This window comes from Sus scrofa, chromosome 1, assembly GCF_054392235.1.
Source record: "Sus scrofa isolate SSC_HxYL_T2T_F1_AM1 chromosome 1, Sscrofa_HxYL_maternal_Yorkshire_Landrace_v2.0, whole genome shotgun sequence".
Lineage (NCBI taxonomy): Eukaryota > Metazoa > Chordata > Mammalia > Artiodactyla > Suidae > Sus > Sus scrofa.
This window is the reverse complement of record NC_139383.1, coordinates 8,033,102-8,059,595: the sequence shown is the minus strand read 5'-3', so window position 1 is coordinate 8,059,595 and position 26,494 is coordinate 8,033,102. Positions and strand designations below refer to the sequence as shown.

Here is a 26,494-nt window from a genome sequence, read left to right as displayed (position 1 = left end):
CCCCAGCCCTCTGGTGTCTCAGGCCTTTTACCACCATCACAGAAGGGCCAGACAGGCAAGGCGAGGCTGCCGTTGTCCTCCACTGGCCCAGTTGGTTTTGGCAGCGTCACGTTCATGAGGCTATTTAAAGCAGGCTCAGAAAAAGGCTAGCGGAATGATGATATTGGCATATTTCTGGGGAAAGATCAGTGATTTCCTAAGGGTAAAAGATTCAAAATCGGGGCATCTGATTTTTTTTTTTTGTTTTAGTGAAGGTTTATATACTTTCTACTTCATTTCCCCCTTCATCTTGCTGCCAAATGCCAATTCTTACAAATCACCTTAAGGTTTGCTAGTGATACGACTGGCTAGTCCAGCTTTTAAACAGTGGAGGCCGTTTTAGGAAGTAGAAAGGTCAATTCTGTTTTCCCTCTGTCCTTTTGCAGCATGTGCCTCCAGGTGTGTTCTAAATCCTTGGTGTCCTTAGCTGAGACATGGGTATAATAAACCCCATCTAGTTTTATCAGAGGATTAACTCAAACAGTATATACATGACAATGCCTGATGCCCAGAGGGAAACCCTCTTTACCAGCTAGTTTCCTCCTCTCCCAGCCCGTCACCCCCACTCCCCTTTTAAGGGCTCCTCCAGTTCTTTGTAATTGCTGTGGCTTCAGGTCAAAAGGAGGGAAGGAATTTCTCTGAATTTTTTCAAGTTAGGAAATCCTTTGTCTCGAGATCTTCTCCACTGCAGAGAAACATTCTGCTTTTTTCAGCTGCATCTCGGTCCCCCAAGGAGAGAAAAAAATATATTGGTTTCCTGGCATCTTCTCAAAAAAAAGCTTCTGCTTGAAGTGCCCCAATCGTGGAAGCGAAAATGAGTTTTGTGTTTTAAGTCACTCACTTTTCTTACCCGGATTGTCCTCCACACTCATATCAGTTCAGTCATTAACAGTAGTCGTTGTGACAACAGTTCTTCTGCTGAGGTTCCTGGAAGACATCAAGAAATCACACGTGAAAGTCTACAAAGGGTAGTTCTGTGGTTGTGATAGACTTAGTGGTTTTTGTTTTTTTTTTGTTTGTTTGTTTGTTTTTTGTTTTTTTTTGTCTTTTGTCTTTTTTGTTGTTGTTGCTGCTATTTCTTGGGCCGCTCCTGCGGCATATGGAGGTTCCCAGGCTAGGGGTCGAATCGGAGCCGTAGCCACCGGCCTACGCCAGAGCCACAGCAACGCGGGATCCGAGCCGCGTCTGCAACCTACACCACAGCTCACGGCAATGCCGGATCGTTAACCCACTAAGCAAGGGCAGGGACCGAACCCGCAGCCTCATGGTTCCTAGTCGGATTCGTTAACCACTGCGCCACGACGGGAACTCCCCAGACTTAGTGGTTTTTGTAAGTAAAACCCAGCCCGTGTATAAAGACCAGTTTGTCATCATTGGAATACGATTTTGAAATTTCAAATGCCAGTTAAGAGGTCTGATTAGCATGGGCTAATCTCCAGAGTCGGTGAGAGAGGGCGGGAGCCTGAGAACTCTGAGGGGAGGCTGGCCAGACTGAAAGGAGGAGCCGCAGGAAGTCCTCCGGGACACGTGAGCCACCAGATCCGGGGGATGGAGAGCATGAGAATGCCGTGTACAAGGGAGCTCCCGGAAGGATTTTTGTCTCCATCCTGGGTACCAGCCGCCACTCTCCCAGCATACCTATTCTCAGACATGCGACCTGCAGGCCAGGGCTGGAGCTGAGAGCTGCCTGGGCAGGCGGCAGGGAGCTCAGGACGGGCCGCCCAGGCTGGAGGGTGGGGAATGCTGCTGAGGCTGTTCTGATCCGAGGGCCTCCCCGGTGCCTGTTCCTGATCGGGGTCCCTTCCCCTTCTTCTAACGCGCTTCCTTCTGAGGCCGCTGAGGAGGCCCTGGCAGGGGAGGCTCATTCCCATTGAAACCGTTGTGGGGTGGGCGGGATCTCTGTGCCCTGGGAACGATGCTGAGACGCAGCCTGGGGGGCTTTGGTGACCCTTTCTCCCCGCCTCCCTCACTAGATGAGTTCTCGGGATTGGAGACGGACACCGAAGTGCCCACGGAGGAAGCCTACGTTATCTACGATGAAGGTACCGGGGATTTTCAGTGCATCATTTGGACCCCGTTCTTATTTAAAAAATGTTTTTAAAGTAAAAGTGTAGGTGATTTACAATGTGGTGCTGATTGTGCAGTTGTGTAGTAAAGTGACGTAGTTATCCACGGAGACGCATCATCTTTTTCATATTCCTTTCCATTATAGTTTATCTCAGGAGATTGGACGTAGTTGCCTGTGCTGTCCAGCAGGACCTCCTTGCTTATTCCTTCGAAATCTAATAGTTTGCATCTACTCACCCCAAACTCCCAGTCCATCCCTCTCCCTCCCCCTCCCCCTTGGCAACCAGAAGTCTGTGATGTCTCTGTGTCTGTGCGTCTGTTCTCTATGTCTGCAAGTCTGTTCCTGTTTCGTAGATAGGTTCATTTGTGCCACATTTTAGATTCCGCATGTAAGTGATACACGAAGTGGATGCTCTCAATTTCCATTGCTTTCGGAACCCGGTGCTAGGTGGCAATATTTAGGGAGGGGGGGTTGTAGCACCCCCCGTTTCCAAGTTAGCCCCCCCCCCCCCGATACAGACTGGACCTGGAGGAAAACAGTGGGCTTGATTCGAAGATGAAGCTCTCAGACAAGTCCCCTGAGTCCCCCTTTCCCTCCCTCTCACCCCCTCCTTCTTCTAGAAATTCTGTAGATTCTTCAGTTGGGACCTCCCCTCCTCCTCTGCCCCCATCCCCACTATTAGTGAGATGACTTGGTTTAGCCAAGTGTCAGCTTCCCCTTCTCGGCCCTTTGACTTCTCATCTTTCCTTTCTCTGCTTTTCTAATTACATGAAAGGCCATACTGTAGATGCGCTGATTTTTTTTTTCATCATAGAATGTTTTCAGGTGAAGGTAAGTTTCTAAGATGGAGAATTCGCACGCCCTGAACGGCACCTGGAACAGATGCTGCATCACAACCAACGCTGGAATGAGACCGCCGACCCTGTAACTGGTCTGCGTGTTTTATGAGTTGCCTCCGCAATTGAAGAGATTCCCTGGAGATCTTGTCCTGCTCCCTGTGCTGACCTTTGACCCCCAGATGTCTGTCTCCACTTGTGCTTCGCCTGCCTGCTGTCTGTCTGCAGTTCCAGGGCTCCTAAATCCTGAATGCAGGAATCACGAGCGTTCAAGCAGTGGTCCAATCCTACCATTTTCAAACAAAAGCAGACTTAGCAGCAATACAGAAGACGTGAGAAAACAAAGGACGTTTGCTTCACACCTTTGACCATTCTAAACCCCTTTTTTATGCTTTTGGGCTGTTGAAAAGGGAGCGGAGTTTTCTTTTTTGTTGCCAGGTTCGTTCTCTGAATAGGATGAATCTCACCCCCTCCCCAGAAAAGAAACCCCCTCATTTTTTAAAAACCAAGTTGATTTTCTCATGTGAATCTTTTATGGCTCTAAAAGGGAACATTATTGAGGCGGAAAATGATCTCGGACCAGTAACAAGAGCATGTTAAACTGGATAAGTCGTAAAGTTCTGTCTAGCATTGATTCTAAGGTCTCATTTTTCTGGTCGTTGGTGTTTCTTTTTTTTTCCCTTCCTTTCTTTTACCTGCAGCTGCTTCTCTGAAAGGACTGACATGGGGGGAAATACTGTTTTGTTAGCAACGAAATCCATTTAGGCGTAGCATTTATTTATTTTTTAATCTTTTAAAAGTTGTAGTGAAGTACAGTTGATTTACAAGCTAGCGGTGTTTTCTGCTGTACCTCAGAGTGATTCAGTTACACACGTACCCACAACCATTCTCTTTCAGATTCTTCTCCCACATAGATTAGCACCGAATACTGGGTGGAGTTCTCTGTGCTAGACAGCAGGTCCCCATGGGCCAGTCATTGCATAGACCTCCGTGTGCCTATGCCAGTCGAGGCAGAGCGTTTATTCCAGGGGGCATGCATGAGCCCGTCTTAGTGCAGAGCTCAGTCTCAAGGAGGTGTCTTTTGATGGCCAACAGTTGCCCCTTTTCTGGAAGCGCCCGGTTACAAAACCCTCGTATCATTTCAGATTATGAATTTGAGACCTCCAAGCCACCAGCCACCACCCAGCCCTCCACCACCAGGCCGGCCACCACTGCTACCACGCCCGCCGTCATCCCCCCAGAAGGCTCTATCAGTTCCTATCCCGAAGAAGAATTCGATCTGGCTGGAAAGAAACGCTTTGTTGGTAAATTGAACGTCCTTAATCAGGGAAACATGAGTTTTAGACGTCGGTGTTTTGAAGAAGAGCAGAACTAATCTCTTGGCTTGGCCTCGGCAGCACATTTGGAGCAGAGGCTTTCCCAGAGTGAAGTTTCCATCTGGGGTGATCCAGGGAGTCGGTCCTGTTTCAATGCACACGAGCTTGCTTTCTGCAGAAGTCGGGGGAGGGGTGCGTGCAGGAAAACCTTGGGTATCTGGCAGAGCAGAGTTTAGAGAGGCTGCCTTGTGCAGAGGCAGAGTCAGCATCACTCTTAACGATCCTTATGTCCAGGAAATATGAGTATATTTTATTGCAGCCAACCTTCCTGAACTGAGACTTCCACTAGACCTTGCCTGCACGTTGTTTGTTAAATTCTTCCTAAAAGATGCACAGTTTACTGAACTGAGCTACTAGTTCATCTTCGAGTTTCAAAGAGTTGAAGCTCTTTTCCTTCCATTTATTTCCCGTAGGTTTCATGCGCCTCAAGGGCTTGGGGTCTAGAAATTGAGTCTATCCTTCTTTCTTGGTCATGAAAACAATTTCAGGAGGAAATTCTCTTTCACTAAACTGTGTTTCATTCCCTTTGGGAGGCTTCTTTTCCCATGCCCTTCATGAACTTTGCTAACGAGACATTAACATATTACTAAGTGGAAAAAAAAAATATTACTGAGTGGAGACAGGCAACAGCTTAAACTAATATCACACTTTTCTGTTTCCAAAACAAATGTTCTGCCATAAGCAGAGAACAGCACTTTCCAGCCAAGCTGTAGTGTTGAGTGTCTGAACCACACGTACTTGCAGCCCCAGGATATTCAGTGGAAGGATTCCTGAGGCAGATGCGAACGCGGGCCCATGGCATATGCAGCAGCTTGGCTCCGTTCACCAAATGTTCTGATCTTTCTCTCTGAAGTTCCATGACAGAAATTGAAATACTTTCAGAGCTATTATTAGCTGTTCCAAAGCACTCTTCTAAGTCCGATAGGCTTACTGTTGTCTAGCTATTTTCAACTGCCTGTAAGTCTCTAAAGCATAGTAGACCACTCCCCTAACTTCCTGATAAGATCTGTAAACAAGCTTGAAAGGCCTCCTTTTATACAGATTATTGGAAAATGGAGGGACTAGAAACTGCCTTCAGTCCTCACACACTGAGAATTCTGAGCATCCGAGTGAAAAGATACAATGGAACGTTTAGAAAGTGCTAGAAGTTGCCACGTGGGAGCACTCGACGGTCTTGAGCCCAGTATAAAGCCGAAACCCAGTTCCTTGGCTTTCTGGACCGAGAGCGCGTACGTAGGAGGAAGAGCTGTGGGCTGGAGGGGAGGCTCCTGTTTGACCAGGCTGAGCATCTGTAGGCTCAGCTGGGACATGGCTTATCAGTTCCTGTCCTGCCTTAATCCCGGGGCCCTTGTGCCTCTTGAGATCACGTATGTAGGAAAAGCTGGATCCTCTCTGTAAATGTGAACCACTATTGTTGTGCTGAGTGGTGCTGTTCCGGCTGTTTGGGCCTGGCCTGTGCGGATATTCCAGACACTTGTGGGAGTCCCTGAAGTCCCCAGGAAAGGCCACCCAGGACTGAGCCTGGAGGCTGTACATCTTGATCCGTGTATGTTGTTTTTGTGGTCCCAGCGCAGTCTAGGGAGTGGACCGTGTTGAGAGAATGCAGTTGGGCTGATTCACAGTCTTCCGCATGTTTGGACACAGGAATGGCAGGGTGCTGCAGACTGTACATTAAATTATACTTGGGAGAGGGTTCAGCACCACTATGGAGGCATCATGGTCAATGCTGAGGGGGCAGTAGGGTCTTCCGAAACCAGCAGATTGAAAGATGTAAGTACACGGGTCCGTTCAGAAGAGCCAGGGATGTGTCTGGGTTAGGCATCAGTGCTGATGGTACTCTGGAAATTAGCAGGAGGAGACTGGATGGTGGGTCTAGTCCATGGAGCAGACCTCTTCAGCAGTGCGACTGGGCGTCTGTTCTTTTCCAGCTCCTTACGTGACGTACCTAAATAAGGACCCCTCCGCCCCGTGCTCTCTGACCGATGCTTTGGATCACTTCCAAGTGGAGAGCCTGGACGAAATCATTCCAAATGACCTGAAGAAGAGTGACCTGCCTCCCCAACATGTCCCCCGCAACATCACCGTGGTCGCTGTGGAAGGCTGCCACTCATTCGTCATTGTGGACTGGGACAAAGCCGCCCCGGGAGATATGATAACAGGTGTGTCCCGGGTAGATGCTTAGAGGTCCTGTGGACCTGTGGGTGGGAGATACAGACGATAAAGGATGGATGGATGATGGACGGATGCAAGGATGGATGGGCTGGATAAGTGAAAGATGGACGGATGCAAGGATGGATGGATAGGTCAAATAGATGGAGGCATAAATGAATCGATGCATGAATGCAGATGTCTTATTATAAAAGGACGAAATAGAGGCAGTAAGGGAAGCCTTGTGGGGTAGTATGAAATGCATTAGAGGGAAAGCAGAATCCCTGAATTCTAGTTCCAGATTGGTTTGCATGGCCCGGGACTACCTTCCTCATCTCCCTGGACCTTGTTTCCTCCTGTACAAAATAATCATTACCTCTCTTACACATGCCAATCCTGCAAATAGCCGGGGAGCCCACGGAGCCACTTGGAAGGCTAGATCCTGCAGCATGCGTGCTGGAAAAGCTCCTACTTTGGGCCACCCCGAGTCACAGTCAGCCCCGGAATGGTGACTCAGCCTCCCCCCTTCCCTCTGTGTCTTCTGGGCGCTTCTCTGCCCTTCCGGGTGCCCCTGAATTCCTCAGGTGGGAACTGGATGTGATGGAAAAATACCTGGGGATCTTGAGCCTCCTAGGTCCTGGCCTGTGAGGTGTTCACGAGATGATTTGACTCTGCCGAGGAAATATTCGAGGATGGATTTGCTGAGATAAGTGCTTACAGAAAAGAATCTGTGTTCTCTTTGGATAAATGCTTCTTTTCAAAATGATTCCTTCTGGGCCAGTGAGTGATGCTGGAGGAAGGCATATGTGTGTGTGTCTCGGGGCTGTGGATGGTGGGATAAGCCCGAGTTTGGTGTGTTAACTGTCACTACAGCGCTCGTGTAGACCATCGAATTCAGCATTTTTAGTGCTTTTGCTTTATGCCCCCGTTATTATCTCTTAAAATAAGAAAAAAGCATCTGGGAACATCCAAAGAGATACTTTTCCTATGGAGTTTGCTCAGCAGCCCCAAAGCCAGGGTAAGGGACGCAGGAAAGGGTGCCTGGGTGTTGTGCCAGGTGGGGTGGTAGGACCGGGGAGAGCGAGGGTGCAGATCAAGGGGTCAGAGTCTGGGCATAACTGAGTAGTTATGCCACCAGCCACACGGGAAGTCCAGAGTCTTGGTGGAACTGAAAATGCCTCTCCCTCCAGCCTGCAAGCTGCCTGGGCTGCTGCAACCGGCTTTGGTGAAGTCCAGCCTGTTCCTAATAGAAAGCAAATAAATCAGTGGAAGGAGGAAAGCTTGTAGTCAGAACAGCCAGAAAACCCTTTTATTAACTGAATACGGTTTTATGAATGGCAGTTTTGAAAAGCAAACAAGCATACAGAAAAAAATTGTGGAAAAAATCTATTTAGCTTTTGATCTCTTGCATGACAGATGTTACTTAACATAAACATACCACTGTGCCCTGAGCCATGTGGCTTCTGAAAAACAGAAGGGTGGATGCAGGGTGACAGTGCCAGCCACGTTAGCCGTGCCTCGAAGGCGGAAGCCTTCAGAAGACACCCAGAACACGTGGCAGGACTTAATTCCCACGCAGTTCCTGTATCAGCCTGTAGAGGTCGTGCTTCTGAACACACGCTCTTGTTACCTTTGCATCCCAAGCTTCCCAGATCTCCCTGGAGACTCTGGGGTCATGTCATCATTGCACACCCTATACCTAACCCCAAAGCAAACCTCAGGGTGCTAATCGCAAGTGCTCATGCCACTAGCATAAATGGTAATAAGAATGAGGTGTTTATAGGGATTCGGGCACTCCCACTAGAAAGTTGTGCCAGCTCCGGCCGAGAAAAAAGTATCCCCATGGAACTTGTCAGGGCACCACGGCCCTGCGATATGCAGCAAAAGCATCTTAGACCCGAGAGGCCAAAAGAGAGAATAATGGGAGCTCTTCAGCAGCAGATGAGTCCAGCACCAGCTCGTTTAGCTGTGGAACAGCGAGGCGAAATGCATACACAGATGCCTCCTGAAACCAATCGGAACATCACACTTCCGGGCTCATGGCAGGGCGTTCAGGCTCTGGTAGCGCCCGAGGTGTGGAGCGCTCTGACCTCCACCAGCCACCCCCTCGTGCACAAGCAGTGAAGAAGCCAGGTGGTACCCGCACCAGGGGAGACCCCTGCCGAGTAAATCTGTCTGTGACCCGTTGCATTCCCCAGTCGGACCCTGTGAATGAAGCAGTGCCACCATCAGAACTGATTCGGGAGTTCCTGTTGTGGCGCAGTGGTTAATGAATCCGACCAGGAACCATGAGGTTGTGGGTTTGATCTCTGGCCTCGCTCAGTGGGTTAAGGATCCAGCGTTGCTGTGAGCTGTGGTGTAGGTCACAGAGGTGGCTCGGATCCCGTGTTGTTGTGGCTGTGGTGTAGACTGGCAGCAACAGCTCCAATTAGACCCCTAGCCTGGGGACCTCCATATGCCGTGGGAGTGGCCCTAGAAAAGGCAAAAAAAAAAAAAAAAAGAACTGATTTGGTGGGAAATCACCCACGTGGTGGTGTCCAGGTTTTTCAGGGTGAACTTGGCCGTCCCTCTGGACGGGTTTTGAGAAAAATAGAAAGAGCTGGAGTTACACGTGTTCAGCAAGCACGTGGTAAAAATCCAGAGGTGAGGTTAAGCCGAGAAGCGAGGAAGAGGCCCAGGTTCTGATGGAAGCAGAGATCAAAGAGGATGAGCCCGGCCGGCCCATCTAAGCCAGGGCCCCTGGGTGCACGTGAGAGCCTGTCTGCGGCTCCATCAGCGCGTGCGGCTTGGCGTTGCTGTCCTTGACACGGGAATGCTGAGGGAGCAGCAACCCTTCCTGAGTCCCAAGTAGCATCCGGCGCAAAAAGAGACTGAATTCCTCTGGAAAGCCGTGAGGAAGAGGCTTCAGAGCCCCGTGGTCTGCTCCAGCTCCCTGCTGTGGGCCACGTGACTCAAATCCACTGTTTTTCCTTCACCAAAATAGCCCTTTGGAGGTGATGGGTGAGAACGGCTTGCTGCTGAAGTCGCCTGCCTCTTAGGTGGGTTTGATGCTCTCGTCGTCTCCTTCTTGACATGGGACCCTGTTCTTTCATCCTGAACCTCCGTCACAGGCTCACCCTCTTTGACCCAACAGCATTAAAAGTTGGGGTTGCTCGAAGCTTGGTCCCAAGTCCTCTTCTCTCCCTCCAGGGTTTTACCTGCGCACATGATTTTAATTCATCTTGGAGATGAGTCATTGGTTTAGAGCTCCAGGCCCAGCCCAACTCTCCTCTGAGCCTCAAACAGTAAAATCGTGTCCACTTGGCATGGTCACCCAGAGGTCTCCAAAGCATCTCAGACTCAGCCAGCGTGTCCAAAATCAAACTCATGGACCTTCTGAGCCCCACGCCTGCTCAGCTGGGTTTTCTGTCGCAGAGAAGCCCTCACTTTGCACCCATTTTTGCAAGCCTGAAGCATGGAGTCCTCTTCAAGTCTCCTCCTTTTATTTCTCCTCCACATTCATGACTAAATCCTGTCACCTTTTCCTTTCAGAGTTCTTCTGAACTCATCCATTTTTCTCCATCCATTACCCTAGGACCTGAGCTGTCACCTTGTCTCACCTGGATGTCACCATAGCTAGACCGCCCTGTTCACATCCCACGCCCACCCGCGGGGCTCTCTGCTTGGCCCCAGAGAGGAGCATCGAGAGTCTTGTAGAGTCGCCCCCTAAATGTCTTCTCTTTCTTCTAGAATGAAAAGAAAAAGCCCACCTGTCCAAAGAACCCTGCCTGCTTTTTCCGCTCTGTGCTTCTTCCGCTTCATTTCCTGCCGCCCGCATCCCCACCCTGCCCCTCTGAGGCTCCGCCTCCTCCTGGTTCCTCCCTCTTCGGCATCTTTGCCCAGGTTTGCCCTCACCCAGAATCCTCCCCACCCCCTGCCACGCACCGTAACTGCTTCCCACCCTTCAGTTAGCGGCCCCATTCCCCACCCCGGCGGAACTCCAAGACACCCCCCCCACCCCCGGCTCAGGGACTGTTCCTTCATATCACAGCAGCATCATTCTGTCTGTCTGCCTGTCCGGCTGCTCCTGGAGTTACAAATGAAATGAGTCTCCGCTTGATCCCCGGCGCTTAGTGTCTGACAAGTAGTAGGCACGCAGTAGGTAGTTGTGGAACAGATTAATGAACACGAACGTGGACCAGATACTTAAGCCCTGGCTAGGACTCAGTCGCCTCGTGTGTCCACAGTGGAGGCCGTGAAACCTGTGTACCAGGATCAGGAGGCTTAAAGCAAAACTTAATCCACAGTATTTGGCAGGATGTTTGGCGCAGAGGGAGTACCTGACAGGTGTTTCCTTCCAGGGTAGGAGACTCAGCGTAAAGGATGAGGTGGTCACTTCGGCAGCACATGTGCTAAGATTGGGTGGATACAGGGATCAGAGGAGTTCCCACTGTGGCATAGTAGGTTAAGGATCAGGTGTGGCCACAGCTAGGGAGTAGGTCACCGCTGCAGCCTGAGTTTGATCCCTGGCCCGGAAACTTTCATAAGCTGCCATTGCAGCCAAAAAAGAAAAAAAATTAATTAAAAAATTAAAAATAAAAAGGATGTGTGAAGCCATGACATGAACTTCCCCTGGCCTCCTGAGGTGGCCTCGAAGGCCGGGCAGGGGTCAGGGCTGAGGACGTGCCTGCTGAGGTCCACTAATAGCAGATAAGGCAGAGAAAAGAGCTGCCTCTGTTGTCATTTGATGTTGAGGTCAAGGGCAGGCACAAATGTTCACCAGCTAGAAACCAAGGAGAACCTTTCACAGTGGGTGAGGAGACCACCCACCGTGAGGCTGGGGTCTTTCGGCCACACACAGAATTCGCCATTGACGGTTTCTTCATTTCATGGAAGGACAACTCTACATACCTCTACTAGGAGTGTCATCAGTACTTGTGTGGGTGTCACCGCTCTTTTCTTCTGCTGTGCATTCGTGGTTGGGTGGGATTAGTTCCGAGGAGAAGTGGGAAATAAGGAGAAGGAAGAAAAGTGGGGAACCAGCTCATCATCAGGAGGTGTCTAATTTTGTTATCTGCACCTGGAGTCACCAGTGGGGACCAGCGTCCTCCCCGCTCCTGAGCCAACACACTGCTTGCTCCCCATCTTGTACCTCTCCCTCAGCCCTGCCTCCTCCGCACCCCCTCCCCTGGGTTAAACCTCCCGGTGATGCGGTGCCTTGATGCTCATTGGTCCCTGCCTCCGTTCCGCCCGCAGGTTACTTGGTTTACAGCGCATCCTATGAAGACTTCATCAGGAACAAGTGGTCCACCCAAGCTTCGTCAGTAACTCACTTGCCCATTGAGAACCTGAAGCCAAACACAAGGTACAATGTGTCTGTCATTTATCAAAAGAGAGAGAGACCTGTGGGCATGGTCGCAGATATCCTTAGGTTGAAAAGGAAGGGATTAATCAAAACAAATTTTTTTTGTCTTTTTAGGACTGCACCCGCAGCACATGAAAGTTCCCAAGCTAGGAGTCGAATTGGAGCTGCATCTGCCGGCCACATCTGGAACCTACACCACAGCTCACAGCAATGCCTGCTGGATCCTTAACCCACTGATCGAGGCCAGCGATCGAACCCTTATCCTCATGGATACTAGTCAGGTTCATTACCGCTGAGCCATGACGGGAACTCCCAAAAATATTTTTATGATTTCTTTTGAATTTGCTGTTTAGTTCTCATAGACTATTAATGAGTGTTTACCACTTGTCCAATCTTTTTCCTAGGAGAAATTACTATATGCTCTGTTAATTGTTAGGTTATTGTGTTTATATTTTTTCCCTATTTTCCAGAGACTAGAACTACCTATCCCTGGGGAAGGAAAGGTAGTTCTTTGTGTTGAAAGGAATCAGTCTATTTGTAGTCACCACGTGGGGGCTTCAGGCAGCACCAGTTTCATATGTGACGTTAACAGAGCAGCAGTTGCTAAGCATGTTAACCCCTGGTGCTCAAACTCTATGCTGTGCACGCTCAGATCATTGAATACTGCAAAAGACGTATTTTACACGTGAATAACGGTCACAAGAAGCATGTCTTCCTAACGGGGCAGTGGCTGTCTAGCCAGCGGGCCATCTGGGAGAGAGTTTATAGCCCTTAGTGTGAAACGTGCAGCACTTGTTTCAAGGGTCCCAAAACACGTTCAAAAAGCGTGTGTGTGTGTGTGTTTCCTCTTTTTTTTTTTTTTTGTCTTTTTGCCTTTTCTAGGGCCTCTTCCACGGCATATGGAAGTTTCCAGGCTAGGTGTCTAATCGGAGGTGTAGCTGCCGGCCTATACCACAGCCACAACAATGCAGGATCTGAGCCGCATCTGTGACCTACACCACAGCTCACAGCTACACTGGATCCTTAACCTGCTGAGCGAGGCCAGGGATTGAACCCGCAACCTCATGGCTCCTAGTCAGGTTCGTTAACTACTGAGCCACGACGGCAACTCCCTGTGTTTCCTCTTTTATACCGTCTGGGTTTGCTCGCCATGACGTGCTTGTAGACTGGCTCTCTGGGAGAACAAAACCAAACAACAACTGGTTTATGGAGTCTGCTAGTTTCTTTTCTCTCATTGTGGCCAATTTCAAGCCAGCGTGGGCCTGTGAAAGTTCCGAATATTTGACCATTGGCTCTCTGAACCACTGTCTTGTCAAGCCACCGTATTTCCATAGCAAAGTTTTCTGAGTGTGACGTGACCCAGGCCTGAGGTCTCCCATTTCTTATACAGCCAGAGGCACACAGAGGAGAGAGAAGCAAAATACTCTCCTTAAACAGAAATGTGTTGAAAGGGATAGGAACTAGACAATAGCCTTGGGCACCGAGAAACTTCTAAACTAGCCGAGAACTTTCCTCGGGGCCTCTTAAAGTCCTGGGCTCACTTGAACAGAGCTTTCATAAATGATTATAAACATCAGGATTCAGCAACTAAAAAACAAGTAGCCAAACAGGAAACTGAAGAAGTGCTTTGCTTAATTCTTGCCTGATGGTGATGAAAGTGGGTTAATGAAAACAAAAGCAAAACCAATGCCAACAAAGCCAACACTCCGCTCTTTTGTCGTGTGCGGAGTGACCACTGTGACAGCAGTTTCAGGAAGCTGAGAGAGGCCTCAGAGCGGTTTTGCCTCATAGCTACTTGCAAATCCCAGTCTCCTGCCACTGTCCCCCACAGTCCAGTATTCTTTTGACATCTTTTGCTACCAAAGTGATACTGAGTTTTGAATAATGTCAGGACAGGGGTATGCAGGGCGGTGCTTGATCCATTCTGTCAATAGGTATGAATGCGGGGCCCCGCGATGCATCCAGTAATTGCTTACGAGGTGCGTGCTCTGGGCCAGGTGACAGGTTACACAGAGGATAGAGCAGTGGGGGGTGTGTGTGTGTAAAATACCCCATGGCCTACCATGAAGCTCACAACCTAGTGGAGACCAATGGTTTATTTTTTTTATTTTTTATTTTTATTTTTGCTTTTTTTAGGATTGCACCCACAGTCTATGGAGGTTCCCAGGCTAGGGGTTGGATCAGAGCTGGGATCGAATCATGGGATCCAAGACTTGTCTGTGGCCTACACCACAGCTCACGGCAACACCGGGTCCTTAACCCACTGAGGGAAACCAGGGTTGAAGCCACATCCTCAAGGATCCTAGTCGGAGTCGTTTCCACTGCTCCCTCGTCATACATCATAGCACAGCCGGGGAGGTTTATGCGTTTATAAACCATCTGTCGGAGTTCCCGTTGTGACCTACACCTTATTTGCCCCAACTCAGCCCCAAATCACTTTCTGGAATCTTCATATTTTAAAAGTCCATACCTAAAGTACAAAGATTTGTCGCCATGGAGGCTATTCAGAAAAAGGTGCCCAAAGCTTAAATCAGAAGGCAAGGCAGAGTTCCCGTCATGGCTCAGTGGTAACAAACCCAACTAGTATCCATGAGGATGCGTATTTGATCCCCAGCCTTGCTCAGGGGGTTAAGGATCCAGTGTTGCCATGAGCTGTGGTGTAGGTTGCAGACACGGCTCGGATCTGCGCGTTGCTATGGTCTTTGCTGTGGCACAGGCCAGCAGGTGCAGCTCTGATTTGACCCTGGGAACCTCCATATGCTGCAGGTGCAGTTCTAAAAAGACAAAAAAAAAAAAAAAAAAAAAAAAAAAAAGGGAAGACGAGGAAGGAAAATGGAAGGCATGGATTGCTTTTGTTACTGGGGCAGGACAAAAACTATTCAGGGTATAAGATAGACATTTTAACCTGTAGAAGTTTCACGTGGTTTTTGAAGAGAGGAATTTACTTTTTTTTTTTTCCCCGGAACTCTGTGTTGCTTTTCAGCTCAGCCTATTTAAACTGAATCTTGACCCAAGTTAGGTGCTGTTGAAATGGAAAAGCCCCTTTCGAATCGGGCCCTGGGGGCTTTGCGGAAGACGGAAATGGCTGTGTGGACAGGAGGGTAGATTTGGAGAATACTTGTGTTTCAGGGTAAAAGGCAGTGGCTACAACACAGAAATTGGAATAGTGTTGCTCAGCCAGTGGTCAGCCTCAGCCGCCCTTCCCTCTGGGGAGCCGGGGCAGAAGTACCAGGAGGCCTCCAGGGGTGGCTTGAAAAATACTCAGCAGAAAAGTCCCCTCTGGCCTCTGAAAATAAATGTCACTCCCCGGGTTTCGAATTCCTATTTTTTAAGGGAAAAAAAACTATCCGTAAAGTTTGACCGTGATCACGGATGTACGCCGAACCCACGGCCTGCACTGCCAGTGGTGGAGTTTGCCGTAAATGACTCCACAACCGCGAGTTAAAAGTATGCACGACTGGGAAAACACAACGTGCCGAGTGAATTGAGATTTGGAGACTCATCTGTCCTTCATGGTGCATATCTTTTTTAAAAAAACGAGGAGTTCTTGTCGTGGTGCAGTGGTTAACGAATCCGACTAGGAACCATGAGGTTGCGGGTTCAGTCCCTGCCCTTGCTCAGTGGGTTAACGATCCGGCGTTGCCGTGAGCTGTGGTGTAGGTTGCAGACGCGGCTCGGATCCTGCGTTGCTGTGGCTCTGGCGTAGGCTGGTGGCTACAGCTCCGATTGGACCCCTAGCCTGGGAACCTCCATATGCCACGGGAGCAGCCCAAAGAAATAGCAAAAAACCAAAAAACAAACAAACAAACAAAAAAAAAAACGAAATTTGAGGGATTCTGTCCTGAGTGAGATGTGAATGACTTTCTGGAAAAGCTTAAAGGAAAACTGATTCTACCAAGTGGGCTTCTCTCTGCTCTCTGTTTAGCCAAAGCCAAAGTCAGGTATCTCTGCATAACTGTGAGGCCAGAGGCTCCAGCTGGGATTTCCGAAGCCCAGAAGGCTCGGCGTCAGGGCAAGGATGCAGCAAACACATGTCTTTGCTCCCTGAATGTACACAGTTTTCCTTTTAAAAAGTAATGCCTTGGGAGTTCCCTTCATGGCTCAGCAGTTAAGAACCCGACTAGGAACTATGCGGTTGCGGGTTTGATCCCTGGCAGATCAACAGCAGATAGAGTGGGTCTCAACTGGTTGGTGTCCAGTATTTTCTTATCACCGCCTGTGGTCCAGGAGCTCATCCGAGTACAAAATGAGATGCTCTGGGACTCCCAACCCACCTGGCTGATAGTCCCCCTCTAGATCAACAGGCAACAGGCTGATTCCGACAGTGTGCTTTCTAGCGCATTCTTTGTCCCGAGACGAATCCCCAGCACAGCCTCTTCTGGCCTTTCCCACTTTCCCTTCCCAGACTCGCTTCTCTTGCCTTGAGGCACAGAAGCTCGAAACTCCGTGGCTTTAAAGCTCCAGAGCCAAGCATAGCACTTGTCCTGCGCCCAGCACAATGTTGTCTGGTTAGTTCCAGCCAGGAGGCCAGCCTCTGGCCTGGTTCGCCCTCTCCCTGCCAGCAATGGGTTGCATCGTCGTCACCAGTCAAACATCCTGCTTTTTCACACAAAGTCCAGTGATTAGAATTAGGTTAAAACTGGAATTCTGCTTGGTAGGTGTTTCACTGCTCCAGCTCCTTCCTCTCGGCAGCTGGCAGAACTCAAGATGGGACAAGAGCCGGATGAGAGATGATCATTCCATCCAGGGACAGGCCTTTGGGGGTCTGGCCGACCCCTGATGCTCTAAGGAAAACACAAAATCTAAGGGGCCTTCAGACGCCCAGGATGCCCCTTCTGTTCCCCTTGGTCACATGTCTGTGCTGTTAACTCTATTATTTTGAAAACTATCTGAAAATGAGAAAGTTCAGAAATAGCACGAAGAAATAGCAGTGGTGGGAGTTTTCATTGTAGCTTAGCGGGTTATGAACTCAACTAGTATCTAGGAGGATGTGGGTTCGATCCCTGGCCTCGCTCAGTTGGTTAAGATCTGGGGTTGCTGTGAGCTTCGGCGAGGCTGGTTGCAGATAGGGCTTGGATCCTGCATTGCTGTGGTGTAGAATGGCAGCTGCAGCTCTGATTTGACCCCTAGCCTGGGAACTTTTTTTTAGGTGCAGCCTGGGAACCTTTTTTTAGGGTGCGGCATACAAATGGTGTATCGTTTGTGAATATAGGACCCTTTGAGTGTTTGCCTCATTACATGAAAATTAAACAAGGTTCTCTTTCAAAAATGTTTTCTTCTAATTTCAGGTATTATTTTAAAGTTCAGGCCAAAAATCCTCACGGCTATGGACCTGTCAGCCCTTCGGTCTCATTCATTACAGAATCAGGTACGGGTGACTTCATGTTCTCGTGGGTGGGATTTTTTTTTTTTTTCTTAAAAACAAATAATCTGAAATAATGCCTGCAATAGAATAAAAAATAGAAGAAGCAAAATTCTTTCCTGTTTAATCAGTTCATTCTAAGATAAACATGATTTTTCTTTCTGCGAAGTTAAAACTTGGATAATAAAATTCAAAGTAGTCCTTATTGGAACAGCCTGGGAAGTGAAAAGGTCAAATTCCAATGAAAAGGGGAAAAATATAGTTTTGAATCATGTGGAAAAGATAAGTTTGACGCTATCTGTAAAGTCTTAGTTGCAGAGATAATTCCTTTTATTATCATTTTTTAATTGCAAACAGCTGAAGAGAAGTGGCATGTGTCCTGAGAGGCAGTGGACTCTTTTGGTTGGTCACATCTCTAAGATGCTCTCTGTCCTAGGAGACAGAGATATCTCTCCGTAATGTGGACGGTTTAATTAAGAGGCTGTCATCTTGCAAGAATATCACTCAGAGGCTGTCTCTGCTTTGCGATGCTGGTATGCAGCATCCCATCAGTGAAACATCCCTGTGGTCATGGGAAGAGGCAGCACACACGGCGCTGGCCCACGGTGGCCCTTCCTGGGTTGGCAGCCTTTCTGTATAGGAGAACGAGCAGGAGGGTTGGTACCTAGGCACCTCCAGAAGCCCAGCTGGGTCAGCTCTGCACGAGAGGGACTCTAGCTTCCATTTGGTTAGATTATTTCTGGGGTAGCTTGACCCCAGAACGTTTGCCACTGGAGGATATTTTTTTAAGTGTGATGCTTTAGATCGACGGAATCAAAACATTTGGGGAAAAAAAGAAAACCTTTTGTGAGATTGCACCTTATACTGAACATTTAGGCAGGGGACCTCACAGAAGTGTTTTTACCTGTTTCATCTAAGTGTATTTCTCAGGAGTAATTAAGAGTAGAGAAAACCATTAACTTGCGAAAGTAAGGACTGTGTCTGTGTTGATGATTGTGTTTCCTAAAAATAACATGAACTTTTGGCAGTTATCAGAATTAACATGATAAAGGGTCTGTAGGGAAAAATAACCCAGATAATTCAGATCTAAACAGCTGTCAAGAAACTGAAGTCTGAAATTGAAGAGTAGAGACATCTAAATGTGATTTCTGAGACTGCAGGGTAAAACTTTGTAAAACTTTCGGAGTTCCCATCTTGGCTCAGTGGTTAACGAATCCGACTAGGAACCATAGGTTTCGGGTTCGGTCCCTGGCCTTGCTCAGCGGGTTAGGGATCCGGCGTTGCTGTGAGCTGTGGTGTAGGTTGCAGACGCGGCTCGGATCCCGCGTTGCTGTGGCTCTGGCATAGGCTGGTGACTACAGCTCCGATTCGACCCCTAGCCTGGGAATCTCCATATGCTGCGGGAGCAGCCCTAGAAAAGGCAAAAAGACAAAGAAAAAAAAACAACAACTATGGAAAACTTTGTCAAACTCCACTAGCCCTTTCCCAAGACAAGTCCCACCATGCTCCCAGCCTGTCCTATCCTGGGGGGGTATCTAGGGCTCACCCCAACTTCTGAACAATACTGGCTTGGGGAAGACACTGTCCCTCACTCTCAGACAGTCCCCAGGAGATCAGGCGGTGATCTCGCCCGGCCACCTCCACTTTATTCATTCTGTTCCGGTCTCTCCATTTGTCTTCCTTGCTGGAACTTGTTAGGGGATCAACAGGACAATTATCAAGTAATGAATTATGACCTTGGCCAATTATGATATTGGCCAAATGTAACAGTCAACAAATGTGTGTGTGTAACACAGGCTGCACCTTGGGGGTAAATACGTTTTTGTTGTTTGTGACGTTGTTTTGAATTGTTCCCCTGGACGCCACCTCGGAGTATTTGAGTGTTTTTCAGCGCACTTTTAAAACTTAAGAGCAGGTATGTCACTTTATTTTGTGGATCGTAGATGAGGTCAGAGGGGCAGCTCAGAGGCCGTTTGGGGGGATGGAAAGCTCTGTGTGGTAGTGGCGGAGCTCCATGAGTCTATTCGTGTGTGAAAAATTCATAGGATGTTTAAAAAAGGAATTTGACTCTACAATAATTTTTTTAAAAAAGGACAGCCCATGGTTACCTGGCCTGTGGTATTTTATAAAAATGAACTTCTTTGAAAGCAGGATTCCTTAAAAGGTAGTTTCCTATTAAGTGGCATTATTTGGGCTAAGATAAAGACATGCTTTAAAAACAGCTTCAGTTCCTGTCATGCCTCAGTGGGTTAAGAACCTGACCAGTATCCATGAGGATGCAGGTTCAATCCCTGGCCTCTCTGTGGGTTAAGGATCTGGTGTTACCATGAGCTGAGGTGTAGGTCGCAAATGCGGCTCAGATCCCACATTGCTGTGGCTGTGGCGTAGGCCAGCAGGTGCAGCTCTGATTCAACCCTTAGCCTGGGAACTTCCATATGCTGCAGGTGTTGCCCTAAAAAGGAAAAAAAAAAAGCTTTTTTGAGGAGTAAACTGTACAGTAAACTGTCCATCTTCAAAATGTGCACCTGAGTAGGTTTCGAGGTATATTTATATCCTTGGAGCCATCCCCAGGTCGTGATGGTAAACACCCCATCACCCAGCATTTCCTCCTGCAGCTGTTCAGTCCGGCCCCCCGCCCTCCCCATGTGCCCAGCTTCTCTCCTGTTCTCAGACAGTCACTCATCTGCTTTCTATCCACCGTAGATTCATTAGCACTTTCTAGAATTTGGCGTAAACGGAGTCATACGGTATGAGTTCTTTTGTCTGGTTTCTTTCACTCAGCATCTTTTTTGCGATCCATCCATATTGCCGTATTTATCAGTGGTTCATTCTTTTTTTATTACTTAGCAGTATCCCATTGTGTGTCTATGCCACAATCTGTCTATTCGCCTGTTACGAGACCTTGGGTTGTTTCTGTTTTTTGGCTATTGCAAATAAATCTGCCATGAGCATTCACGTGCAAGTGCTTATATGAACATACGCTTTAATTTCTCTTGGATACATCTTCGCGCAGAATGGGCGCATTGCGTGGTTCCCCTATGTTTTTACCTTTTTAGGAAACCACCGAAGTGTTTTCCCAAGGCACTTGAAAACGTAATCGGTGTGGAATTACTGTGTAGTGCCCAACGTGAAAATATTATCTTCAGGCACCTTCAGCTTCTATGTAAATAACAAAGCAATAGAAATAGAGAAGACTATTTCTCGAAAGGAAATGCTGAGCAAATAAAATCTTGGTGACTGTCAAATGAACCTTATACTCCTATTTCAGTTTGGTTAATTCTTTCTGTTATAAAAAATGTTCAACAATTGCGTGGCTGTGAAACATAATAGTGAAGTCACTTATTTCTTTTTCATTCTACAGACAATCCTCTGCTTGTTGTGAGGCCGCCAGGTACGTTTCTCTTCTTGATAAACTTGACACTCCAGTAATCAAGTTGACTATTGAACATGAGCTTGTTATGCTTACTCACAGGGAGAAATGCCAGACCATTTTTGTATTATAATTTTCTGGAAACTTCTGTGGTGTCTTTGCACCTGTCATCCTAATCTAGGGAAAAGACTGCTCTGGAAATTTTTAAATAGGGCCATAGCAGCCAATATCTATAAAAACCATTATGGGTGGCCAATATCTATGAAAATAGATAATTTTATGCTCATAACTCCTTTGAATAGTTTCAGTTGGTGAAAAGATAGCAAATGCATTATGTGTTCAATAAAATTTTACTTTATTTTTCAAATAAACAGAGAAAGACCTATTGCTTAAAGTCACGACTGAGCTTATGAGTGACAAAAACAGTAGGCACCTATGCTGAGGAACTTTGGTGGGGGAGGTAGGGTGGCAGCCCCCCCCCCCAATGCCCGCTGCCCCGCAAGGTCAAATTGGCCCTCATTGCTTATATTTCTTGAGGCTTAAAGGCTTTTTCTTACTCTGAGCATCCTTTATAGAAACACAAACACATTAGCTACGTTCAGGTACAGGGAACTCCCCAGTTGTACCTGAGAACTAAGAAAGAAGAGAAAAGAGAGAAAGAGTGCCCCCTGAGGTGGGAAAACGGCTCAGAGAGGCCCTGAGGGGAGAGGGAAGCCCAGCAAATAAGTCGAATTGTCTGGTACTTTGTGCAAGAGTAAACACTGCCAAACGCCATGACTCAGGAGATGTTTAAGAGGTGCTTTGTGTTGTGTAGGCGGTGAGCCCATCTGGATCCCATTTGCTTTCAAACATGACCCTAGCTACACGGACTGCCACGGCCGGCAGTATGTGAAGCGGACGTGGTACAGAAAGTTTGTGGGAGTGATTCTTTGCAATTCACTGCGGTATAAGATCTACCTCAGTGACAACCTGAAAGGTAGGTCTTTGGGGATGGTGAGCTGTGGGAAGGTGTGGAAGGTTTTATTTTATCAGATACTAACTTGACATGGCAGGTGCATCAAAATGCATTTAAGCTATAGACCTACTATCTCTCACTCTGGCTCAAATGCAAACAAGGTTTACAGGCTTGAATTCAGAGTGACTGGTTTTTCCATCGATACCCAGAAATACATATGTTTTAAATCTACTGCTTTTTAGGAATGATGTCCAAAATTCTATTAGTAACTTAAAGGCCATTTTTCTTTGTTGTTAATTCTGTAAGAGTAGGTAGGAGTGTAAGCTGGAGTTATCGAGGAAAAGAACCCTCTACATTGTTGCCATTGGCACAACTTGACAGAGAAAAAACAAATGTAGGCAGTGAAACACATGAGCAGTAATATTTCTTCTGTCTGAACACACCAGAGTTCCTTGGTGGCCTAGAGATTGAGTGTTCAGAGTTGTCACTGCTGAGGCTAGGGTTTGATCCCTGGCACGGGAACTTCTGCATGCCCAGGGTGTGACCAAAATTAATTACATTGTTTTCATCATGGTAGGGGATTAAAATAAAGAGTAACATAATCGTTTGAACTACTAACATTCCAAAATGCTATTTCTATTCAGCTGATTTTGACTCATCCACCTACACAAAATTGTTTTTTTATTTCAAAATTTGCCTGCCTATTAACTTTTTAGTACCTATATTTTCTAAAACCCTTCCCTCAGCTGGTTTGTATTTTGTCACGGGTTAGGTTTGTTTTGTTTTGTTTGTTTCTTGCTAGTGGTCATCATTTCAAGATAATGTCAACCTCTCCCCAACCATCTCCGACTCTGGCAATTTCTCAGTGTCTCTGCCTCTCTCAGCAGCCATTGGCTAATTGTTTCTCTCTGCTCTCTCTCTCTTTTTTTTTTTTTTTCCCTCTCCCACACTGCGCTTTTCCTCCCCTGCTTCAGAATTCCTGGGAGAGGTTGCATAGCCCTGTCTGGTCTCCTAGGGTTGAGAGAAACAAGTTTGTCCTACTGTGCTTCTGTGGTTCAGGACCAAGGACAGCGCCTCATGCTCCAGACCCACTTCTAGTTATGTATGAAAACAGGGTCTTACATTTTTACAGATACTCAAGCTTTTCATGGTTATTTCATAATGTATTGTCTGGCTATCAGAGTTTCCTCCTTTTTTAAAACCAAAGAGTAGAAAGGTCTATCACGGACAGACTGAAAATGCTCATGACATTAGTACTTGCCTTGTAATGAACACTTAAATATTTAACATACATGATCTTGCTGAGTCCTTACAACAGTTGGAAATTGACGTCACTAGCGCCATCTTTCAGACTTATATAACACGAAGAGTTTAGGTAATGCGCCCACGTCTAAAGCCTGTGCAAATGCCTAAACCAGCTGTGCTATTTTTTGACCCGTCACGGACCCATGGTTATTCCTTGGTGCAGATACATTCTACAGCATCGGGGACAGCTGGGGACGAGGGGAAGACCACTGTCAGTTTGTGGATTCGCACCTCGATGGAAGAACAGGGCCTCAGTCCTACATAGAAGCCCTCCCTACCATTCAAGGTAAGGCAAACAAAGGCCCAGCCTATTACACTGCGGAGTGGGCGAGGAGGGCTATTCGAAGGAGAAGATTCACTCTAGCTCTGAGTGTGCTTTACCATTTGAAGGTGGATGTTTGCAGCATTTTGAATCCTAAAAATAAGGAATTGGCACAATACTCCTGGGCTTGGGATGGGCCTGGGAGGTAGGGATACAAAGGACTAGAAGCCCCCGGGCTTCCCGTGTGGCTCTCAGCATAACAAAGGAACGTAAGCTCTTACTCCTGCTCTCAGGGCGTGTGGTCAGAGAGAAAGGTAACTAAGAGCAACCAATGTAAAGTACAAATGATGGCAAGAGTATGTCACATGATCGTCCCACGGTCAGGCAATTGTGCAGGTTGTAGTCACTGTCTGAGTTCAAGGGAGGGGGGACCACTTGAAGCCGTCAGGGAGGGCTTTCAGAAGAGGCTGACTCGGGCTGAGTCATAAAAATACATGCAAAATCGGAGGACCTTCCGGGTGGAAGATGGTGTGAACAGAAGTACAGAGAAAGGAAAACTAAACAGAGTCCCTGTCGTGGCTCAGAGGCTTAGGAACCCTACTAGCGTCTGTGAGGAGGCGGGTTCAATCCCCGGCCTCACTCAATGGGTCAAGGCTCTGGCATTGCTGCAAGCTGCCATGTAGGTTGCAGATGTGGCTTGGATCCAGTGCTGCTGTGGCTGTGGCTGCGGTGTAGGCTGGCAGCTGCGGCTCTAGTTTGACCCCTAGCCGGGCAACTTCCATGTGCCGCAGGTGTGGTCCTAAGAAATAACAAATAAAAATTAAAAAATAAATAAAAATAAATCCACCTTACATGGCCATCACAGGTCCAGGTGGTCACCCGTAAATCCCAGGTGCCCGTGTCCCCTTCCCTAGATGACTGGTTTGTCCTCCCAAGGGAAGGGAGTCAGTCAGTGAAAGACATCGTGTGATCTCACCTATATGTGGGACTGAGAAGAGAAAGGATACAAATGAACCTATTTGCACAATGGAAAACAGACTCTCAGACTTCCACCAAAGGGGACGAGTGGGGGATGGGGAGGGATGGGCTGGGGTCTGGGGACTGGCACGTGCCCCGTGAGGGACGTGGAAAGATTGGCCAACGGGGACCTGCTGCACAGCAGAGAGAACTCGACCAGTGTTCTAGTGGGAAAAGCGTCTGAGGGAGAATGGATGTGTGTGTGTATGCATGGCTGGGTCCCTTGGTTGGACAGCAGAAGTGATCACAGCCTCGTAACTTAACCATACTTCACCAACACTTAACAAAATAAGCAACAAGTACCTACTGTATAGCACAGGGAACTTTACTTAATAATTGATTGATTGATTGCTTTTTAGGGCCGCACCTAAAAAGCCACATGTAGAGGTTCCCAGGCTAGGGGTCCAATCGGAGCTATAGCTGCCGGCCTACACCACAGCCGTGGCCACATCAGATCCAAGCTGAGTCTGTGACCTACACCACAGCTCACGGCAGCGCCGGATCCCCAGCCCTCTGAGCAAGGCCAGGGATCGAATCCATGACCTCATGGTTCCTAGTCAGATTCATTTCCACTGTGCCATGGCGGGACCTCCACTCAATATTCTGTAATAACCCAAATGGGAAAAGAATCTGGAAAAGAATGGATCTTTGTATATGTATAACTGAACCACTTTGTTGTCTGCTTGAGACTAATACAACATTGTCCATCAACTCTACTTCAATAACGAAAATTTGAAAAAAAAAAAGAGGGGTAGAGGGAGATTAAGGCAGGTAAGGAGAATCCATTCAAATGTGAGACTCACCTCTAAGGGATAGGATGGTAGCTGTTCTTAAAAAAAAAAAGAAAAAAGATTACTGGTTTATTATAAAAGGATATCACTCAGGAACAGCCAGGTGGGAGAGGCATCGGGCAAGGTATGTGGCGGGGGGGCCTCCCCGCCTCTGCAGGCGCTGCTCTCCCTGCATCTCCACGTATTCACCAACCGGCAAGGTCTTCAAGCCAGTGTGGCGCAGGCAGGATGGGTGGACTCTCTGGCCATTGGTAACTGAACTCACCTTCCAGCCTCTCTCTTCTCCCCAGAGGCTGGGGCCGGGACTGAAAGTGCCAGCTGTCTGATCACCAGGTTGGTGTCCTTGGCGACCAGCCCTCATTCTAGTGCTGTCCAGACGTCACCTCATCAATGTAAAGTCACCGTGGTTGGAAGGATTTATTGTTCGTTTCTAGACACCTTTAGTGAGTGCTCTTATCTCTTAGGAAGTGCCAAGGGTTCCAAGAGCTCCGTGCCAGGAAAGGGGCTGACGGTCAAAGAGGTGGCTCCTGTGATAAACCGCAGAATCTCAGATGCGTTTTCCTTCCCTCCCTTTCCCACCCCGTCCAGGCTACTATCGCCAGTATCGCCAGGAGCCAGTCAGCTTTGGCAGCATCGGCTTTGGGACCCCGTACTACTACGTGGGCTGGTACGAGTGTGGGGTCACCATCCCAGGGAAGTGGTAACTGCGGGACGATGGCACCAGGAGCTCTCCCTGCCCGGCCCCCTCGACTGACTTACACTAGGGGCTGTGAGCAGGGGAGAGAGACGGTGTCTGAGCCCACTGTCCCTGGTGACAGTCCACGGACCTGGGACACCTCAGGCATCCTCGGTCTGGAGCTCAGTCCTACTTCTTGGCTGGACCACACGCGGGATTCAGCATTGCTGGTACCTTTGCTTCTCCACATCTTGCCTGCGAAGGCGCATCCCGGAGACACCAGGAACGCACGGCTCCCGGATGCCCACCGATGCAGTACGATTTTCATACTTTTTATGCACACAGTTCAGACGCTTCGCTGTCTCCCGGGATCAGCATAAACACGCTGGGCTTGCTTCACGGGATGCCACCTGCTTGCTTCTTAAAAAACTTTTTCCTCGCTGAACTCCAAATGTAGCTAAATGTAAGCTCTGGATCTCTTCCTATGCTGTAGAACTGAATTACTAAAAATGCCACCAAAGGAAATGTAGCCTACTTAAGATTTATTCTGTGGATTTATCCACGGCTAGGTGCCCAATGTATCAAATCTCATTTGTAAATTCTCAGTTTTGATATATATATATGTATATATGCATATACATATCCACACTTGTCTGTAAGGACGTTGATTAAAACTGCTGAATTTGTACTTGTTCACTAGATAAATGTGTGTGGGACTTTTTGGAGCAGAGATGCTGCTCTTAACATCTTTTTTGAAGGTTCCAAAGACTATGTATGTACTTTAGGGGAGTTCCTGCTGTGAGGCAGTGGGTTAAAAGTCCAACTGCAGTGGCTCAGGTCACTGTGGAAGCACAGGTTCAATCCCCAGCCGGGTGCAGGTGGTTGAAAGGATGTGGCATGGCCGATGCTGTGGCATAGGTTGCAGCTGCGGCTCAGATTCAATCC

General features: G+C 48.0%; 1 protein-coding gene across 4 annotated transcripts in view; it reads left to right on the top strand.

Moving 5' to 3' along the window:
- The window catches only part of FNDC1 (fibronectin type III domain containing 1), a 100,848-nt gene extending 74,594 nt beyond the window's left edge, over nucleotides 1-26,254 (top strand). For all 4 annotated transcript variants that reach the window (XM_085022163.1, XM_085022152.1, XM_085022171.1 and 1 more), the window contains 9 exons: nucleotides 2,013-2,081; nucleotides 4,089-4,247; nucleotides 6,248-6,478; nucleotides 11,703-11,811; nucleotides 17,100-17,179; nucleotides 20,535-20,564; nucleotides 21,358-21,519; nucleotides 22,967-23,089; nucleotides 25,462-26,254. In XM_085022163.1, the coding sequence (XP_084878289.1) occupies nucleotides 2,013-2,081; nucleotides 4,089-4,247; nucleotides 6,248-6,478; nucleotides 11,703-11,811; nucleotides 17,100-17,179; nucleotides 20,535-20,564; nucleotides 21,358-21,519; nucleotides 22,967-23,089; nucleotides 25,462-25,577 (1,079 nt within the window). In that variant the 3' untranslated portion in view covers nucleotides 25,578-26,254. The remainder of the gene's footprint in view (nucleotides 1-2,012; nucleotides 2,082-4,088; nucleotides 4,248-6,247; nucleotides 6,479-11,702; nucleotides 11,812-17,099; nucleotides 17,180-20,534; nucleotides 20,565-21,357; nucleotides 21,520-22,966; nucleotides 23,090-25,461) is intronic.
- The last annotated feature ends 240 nt before the right edge of the window (nucleotides 26,255-26,494 follow it).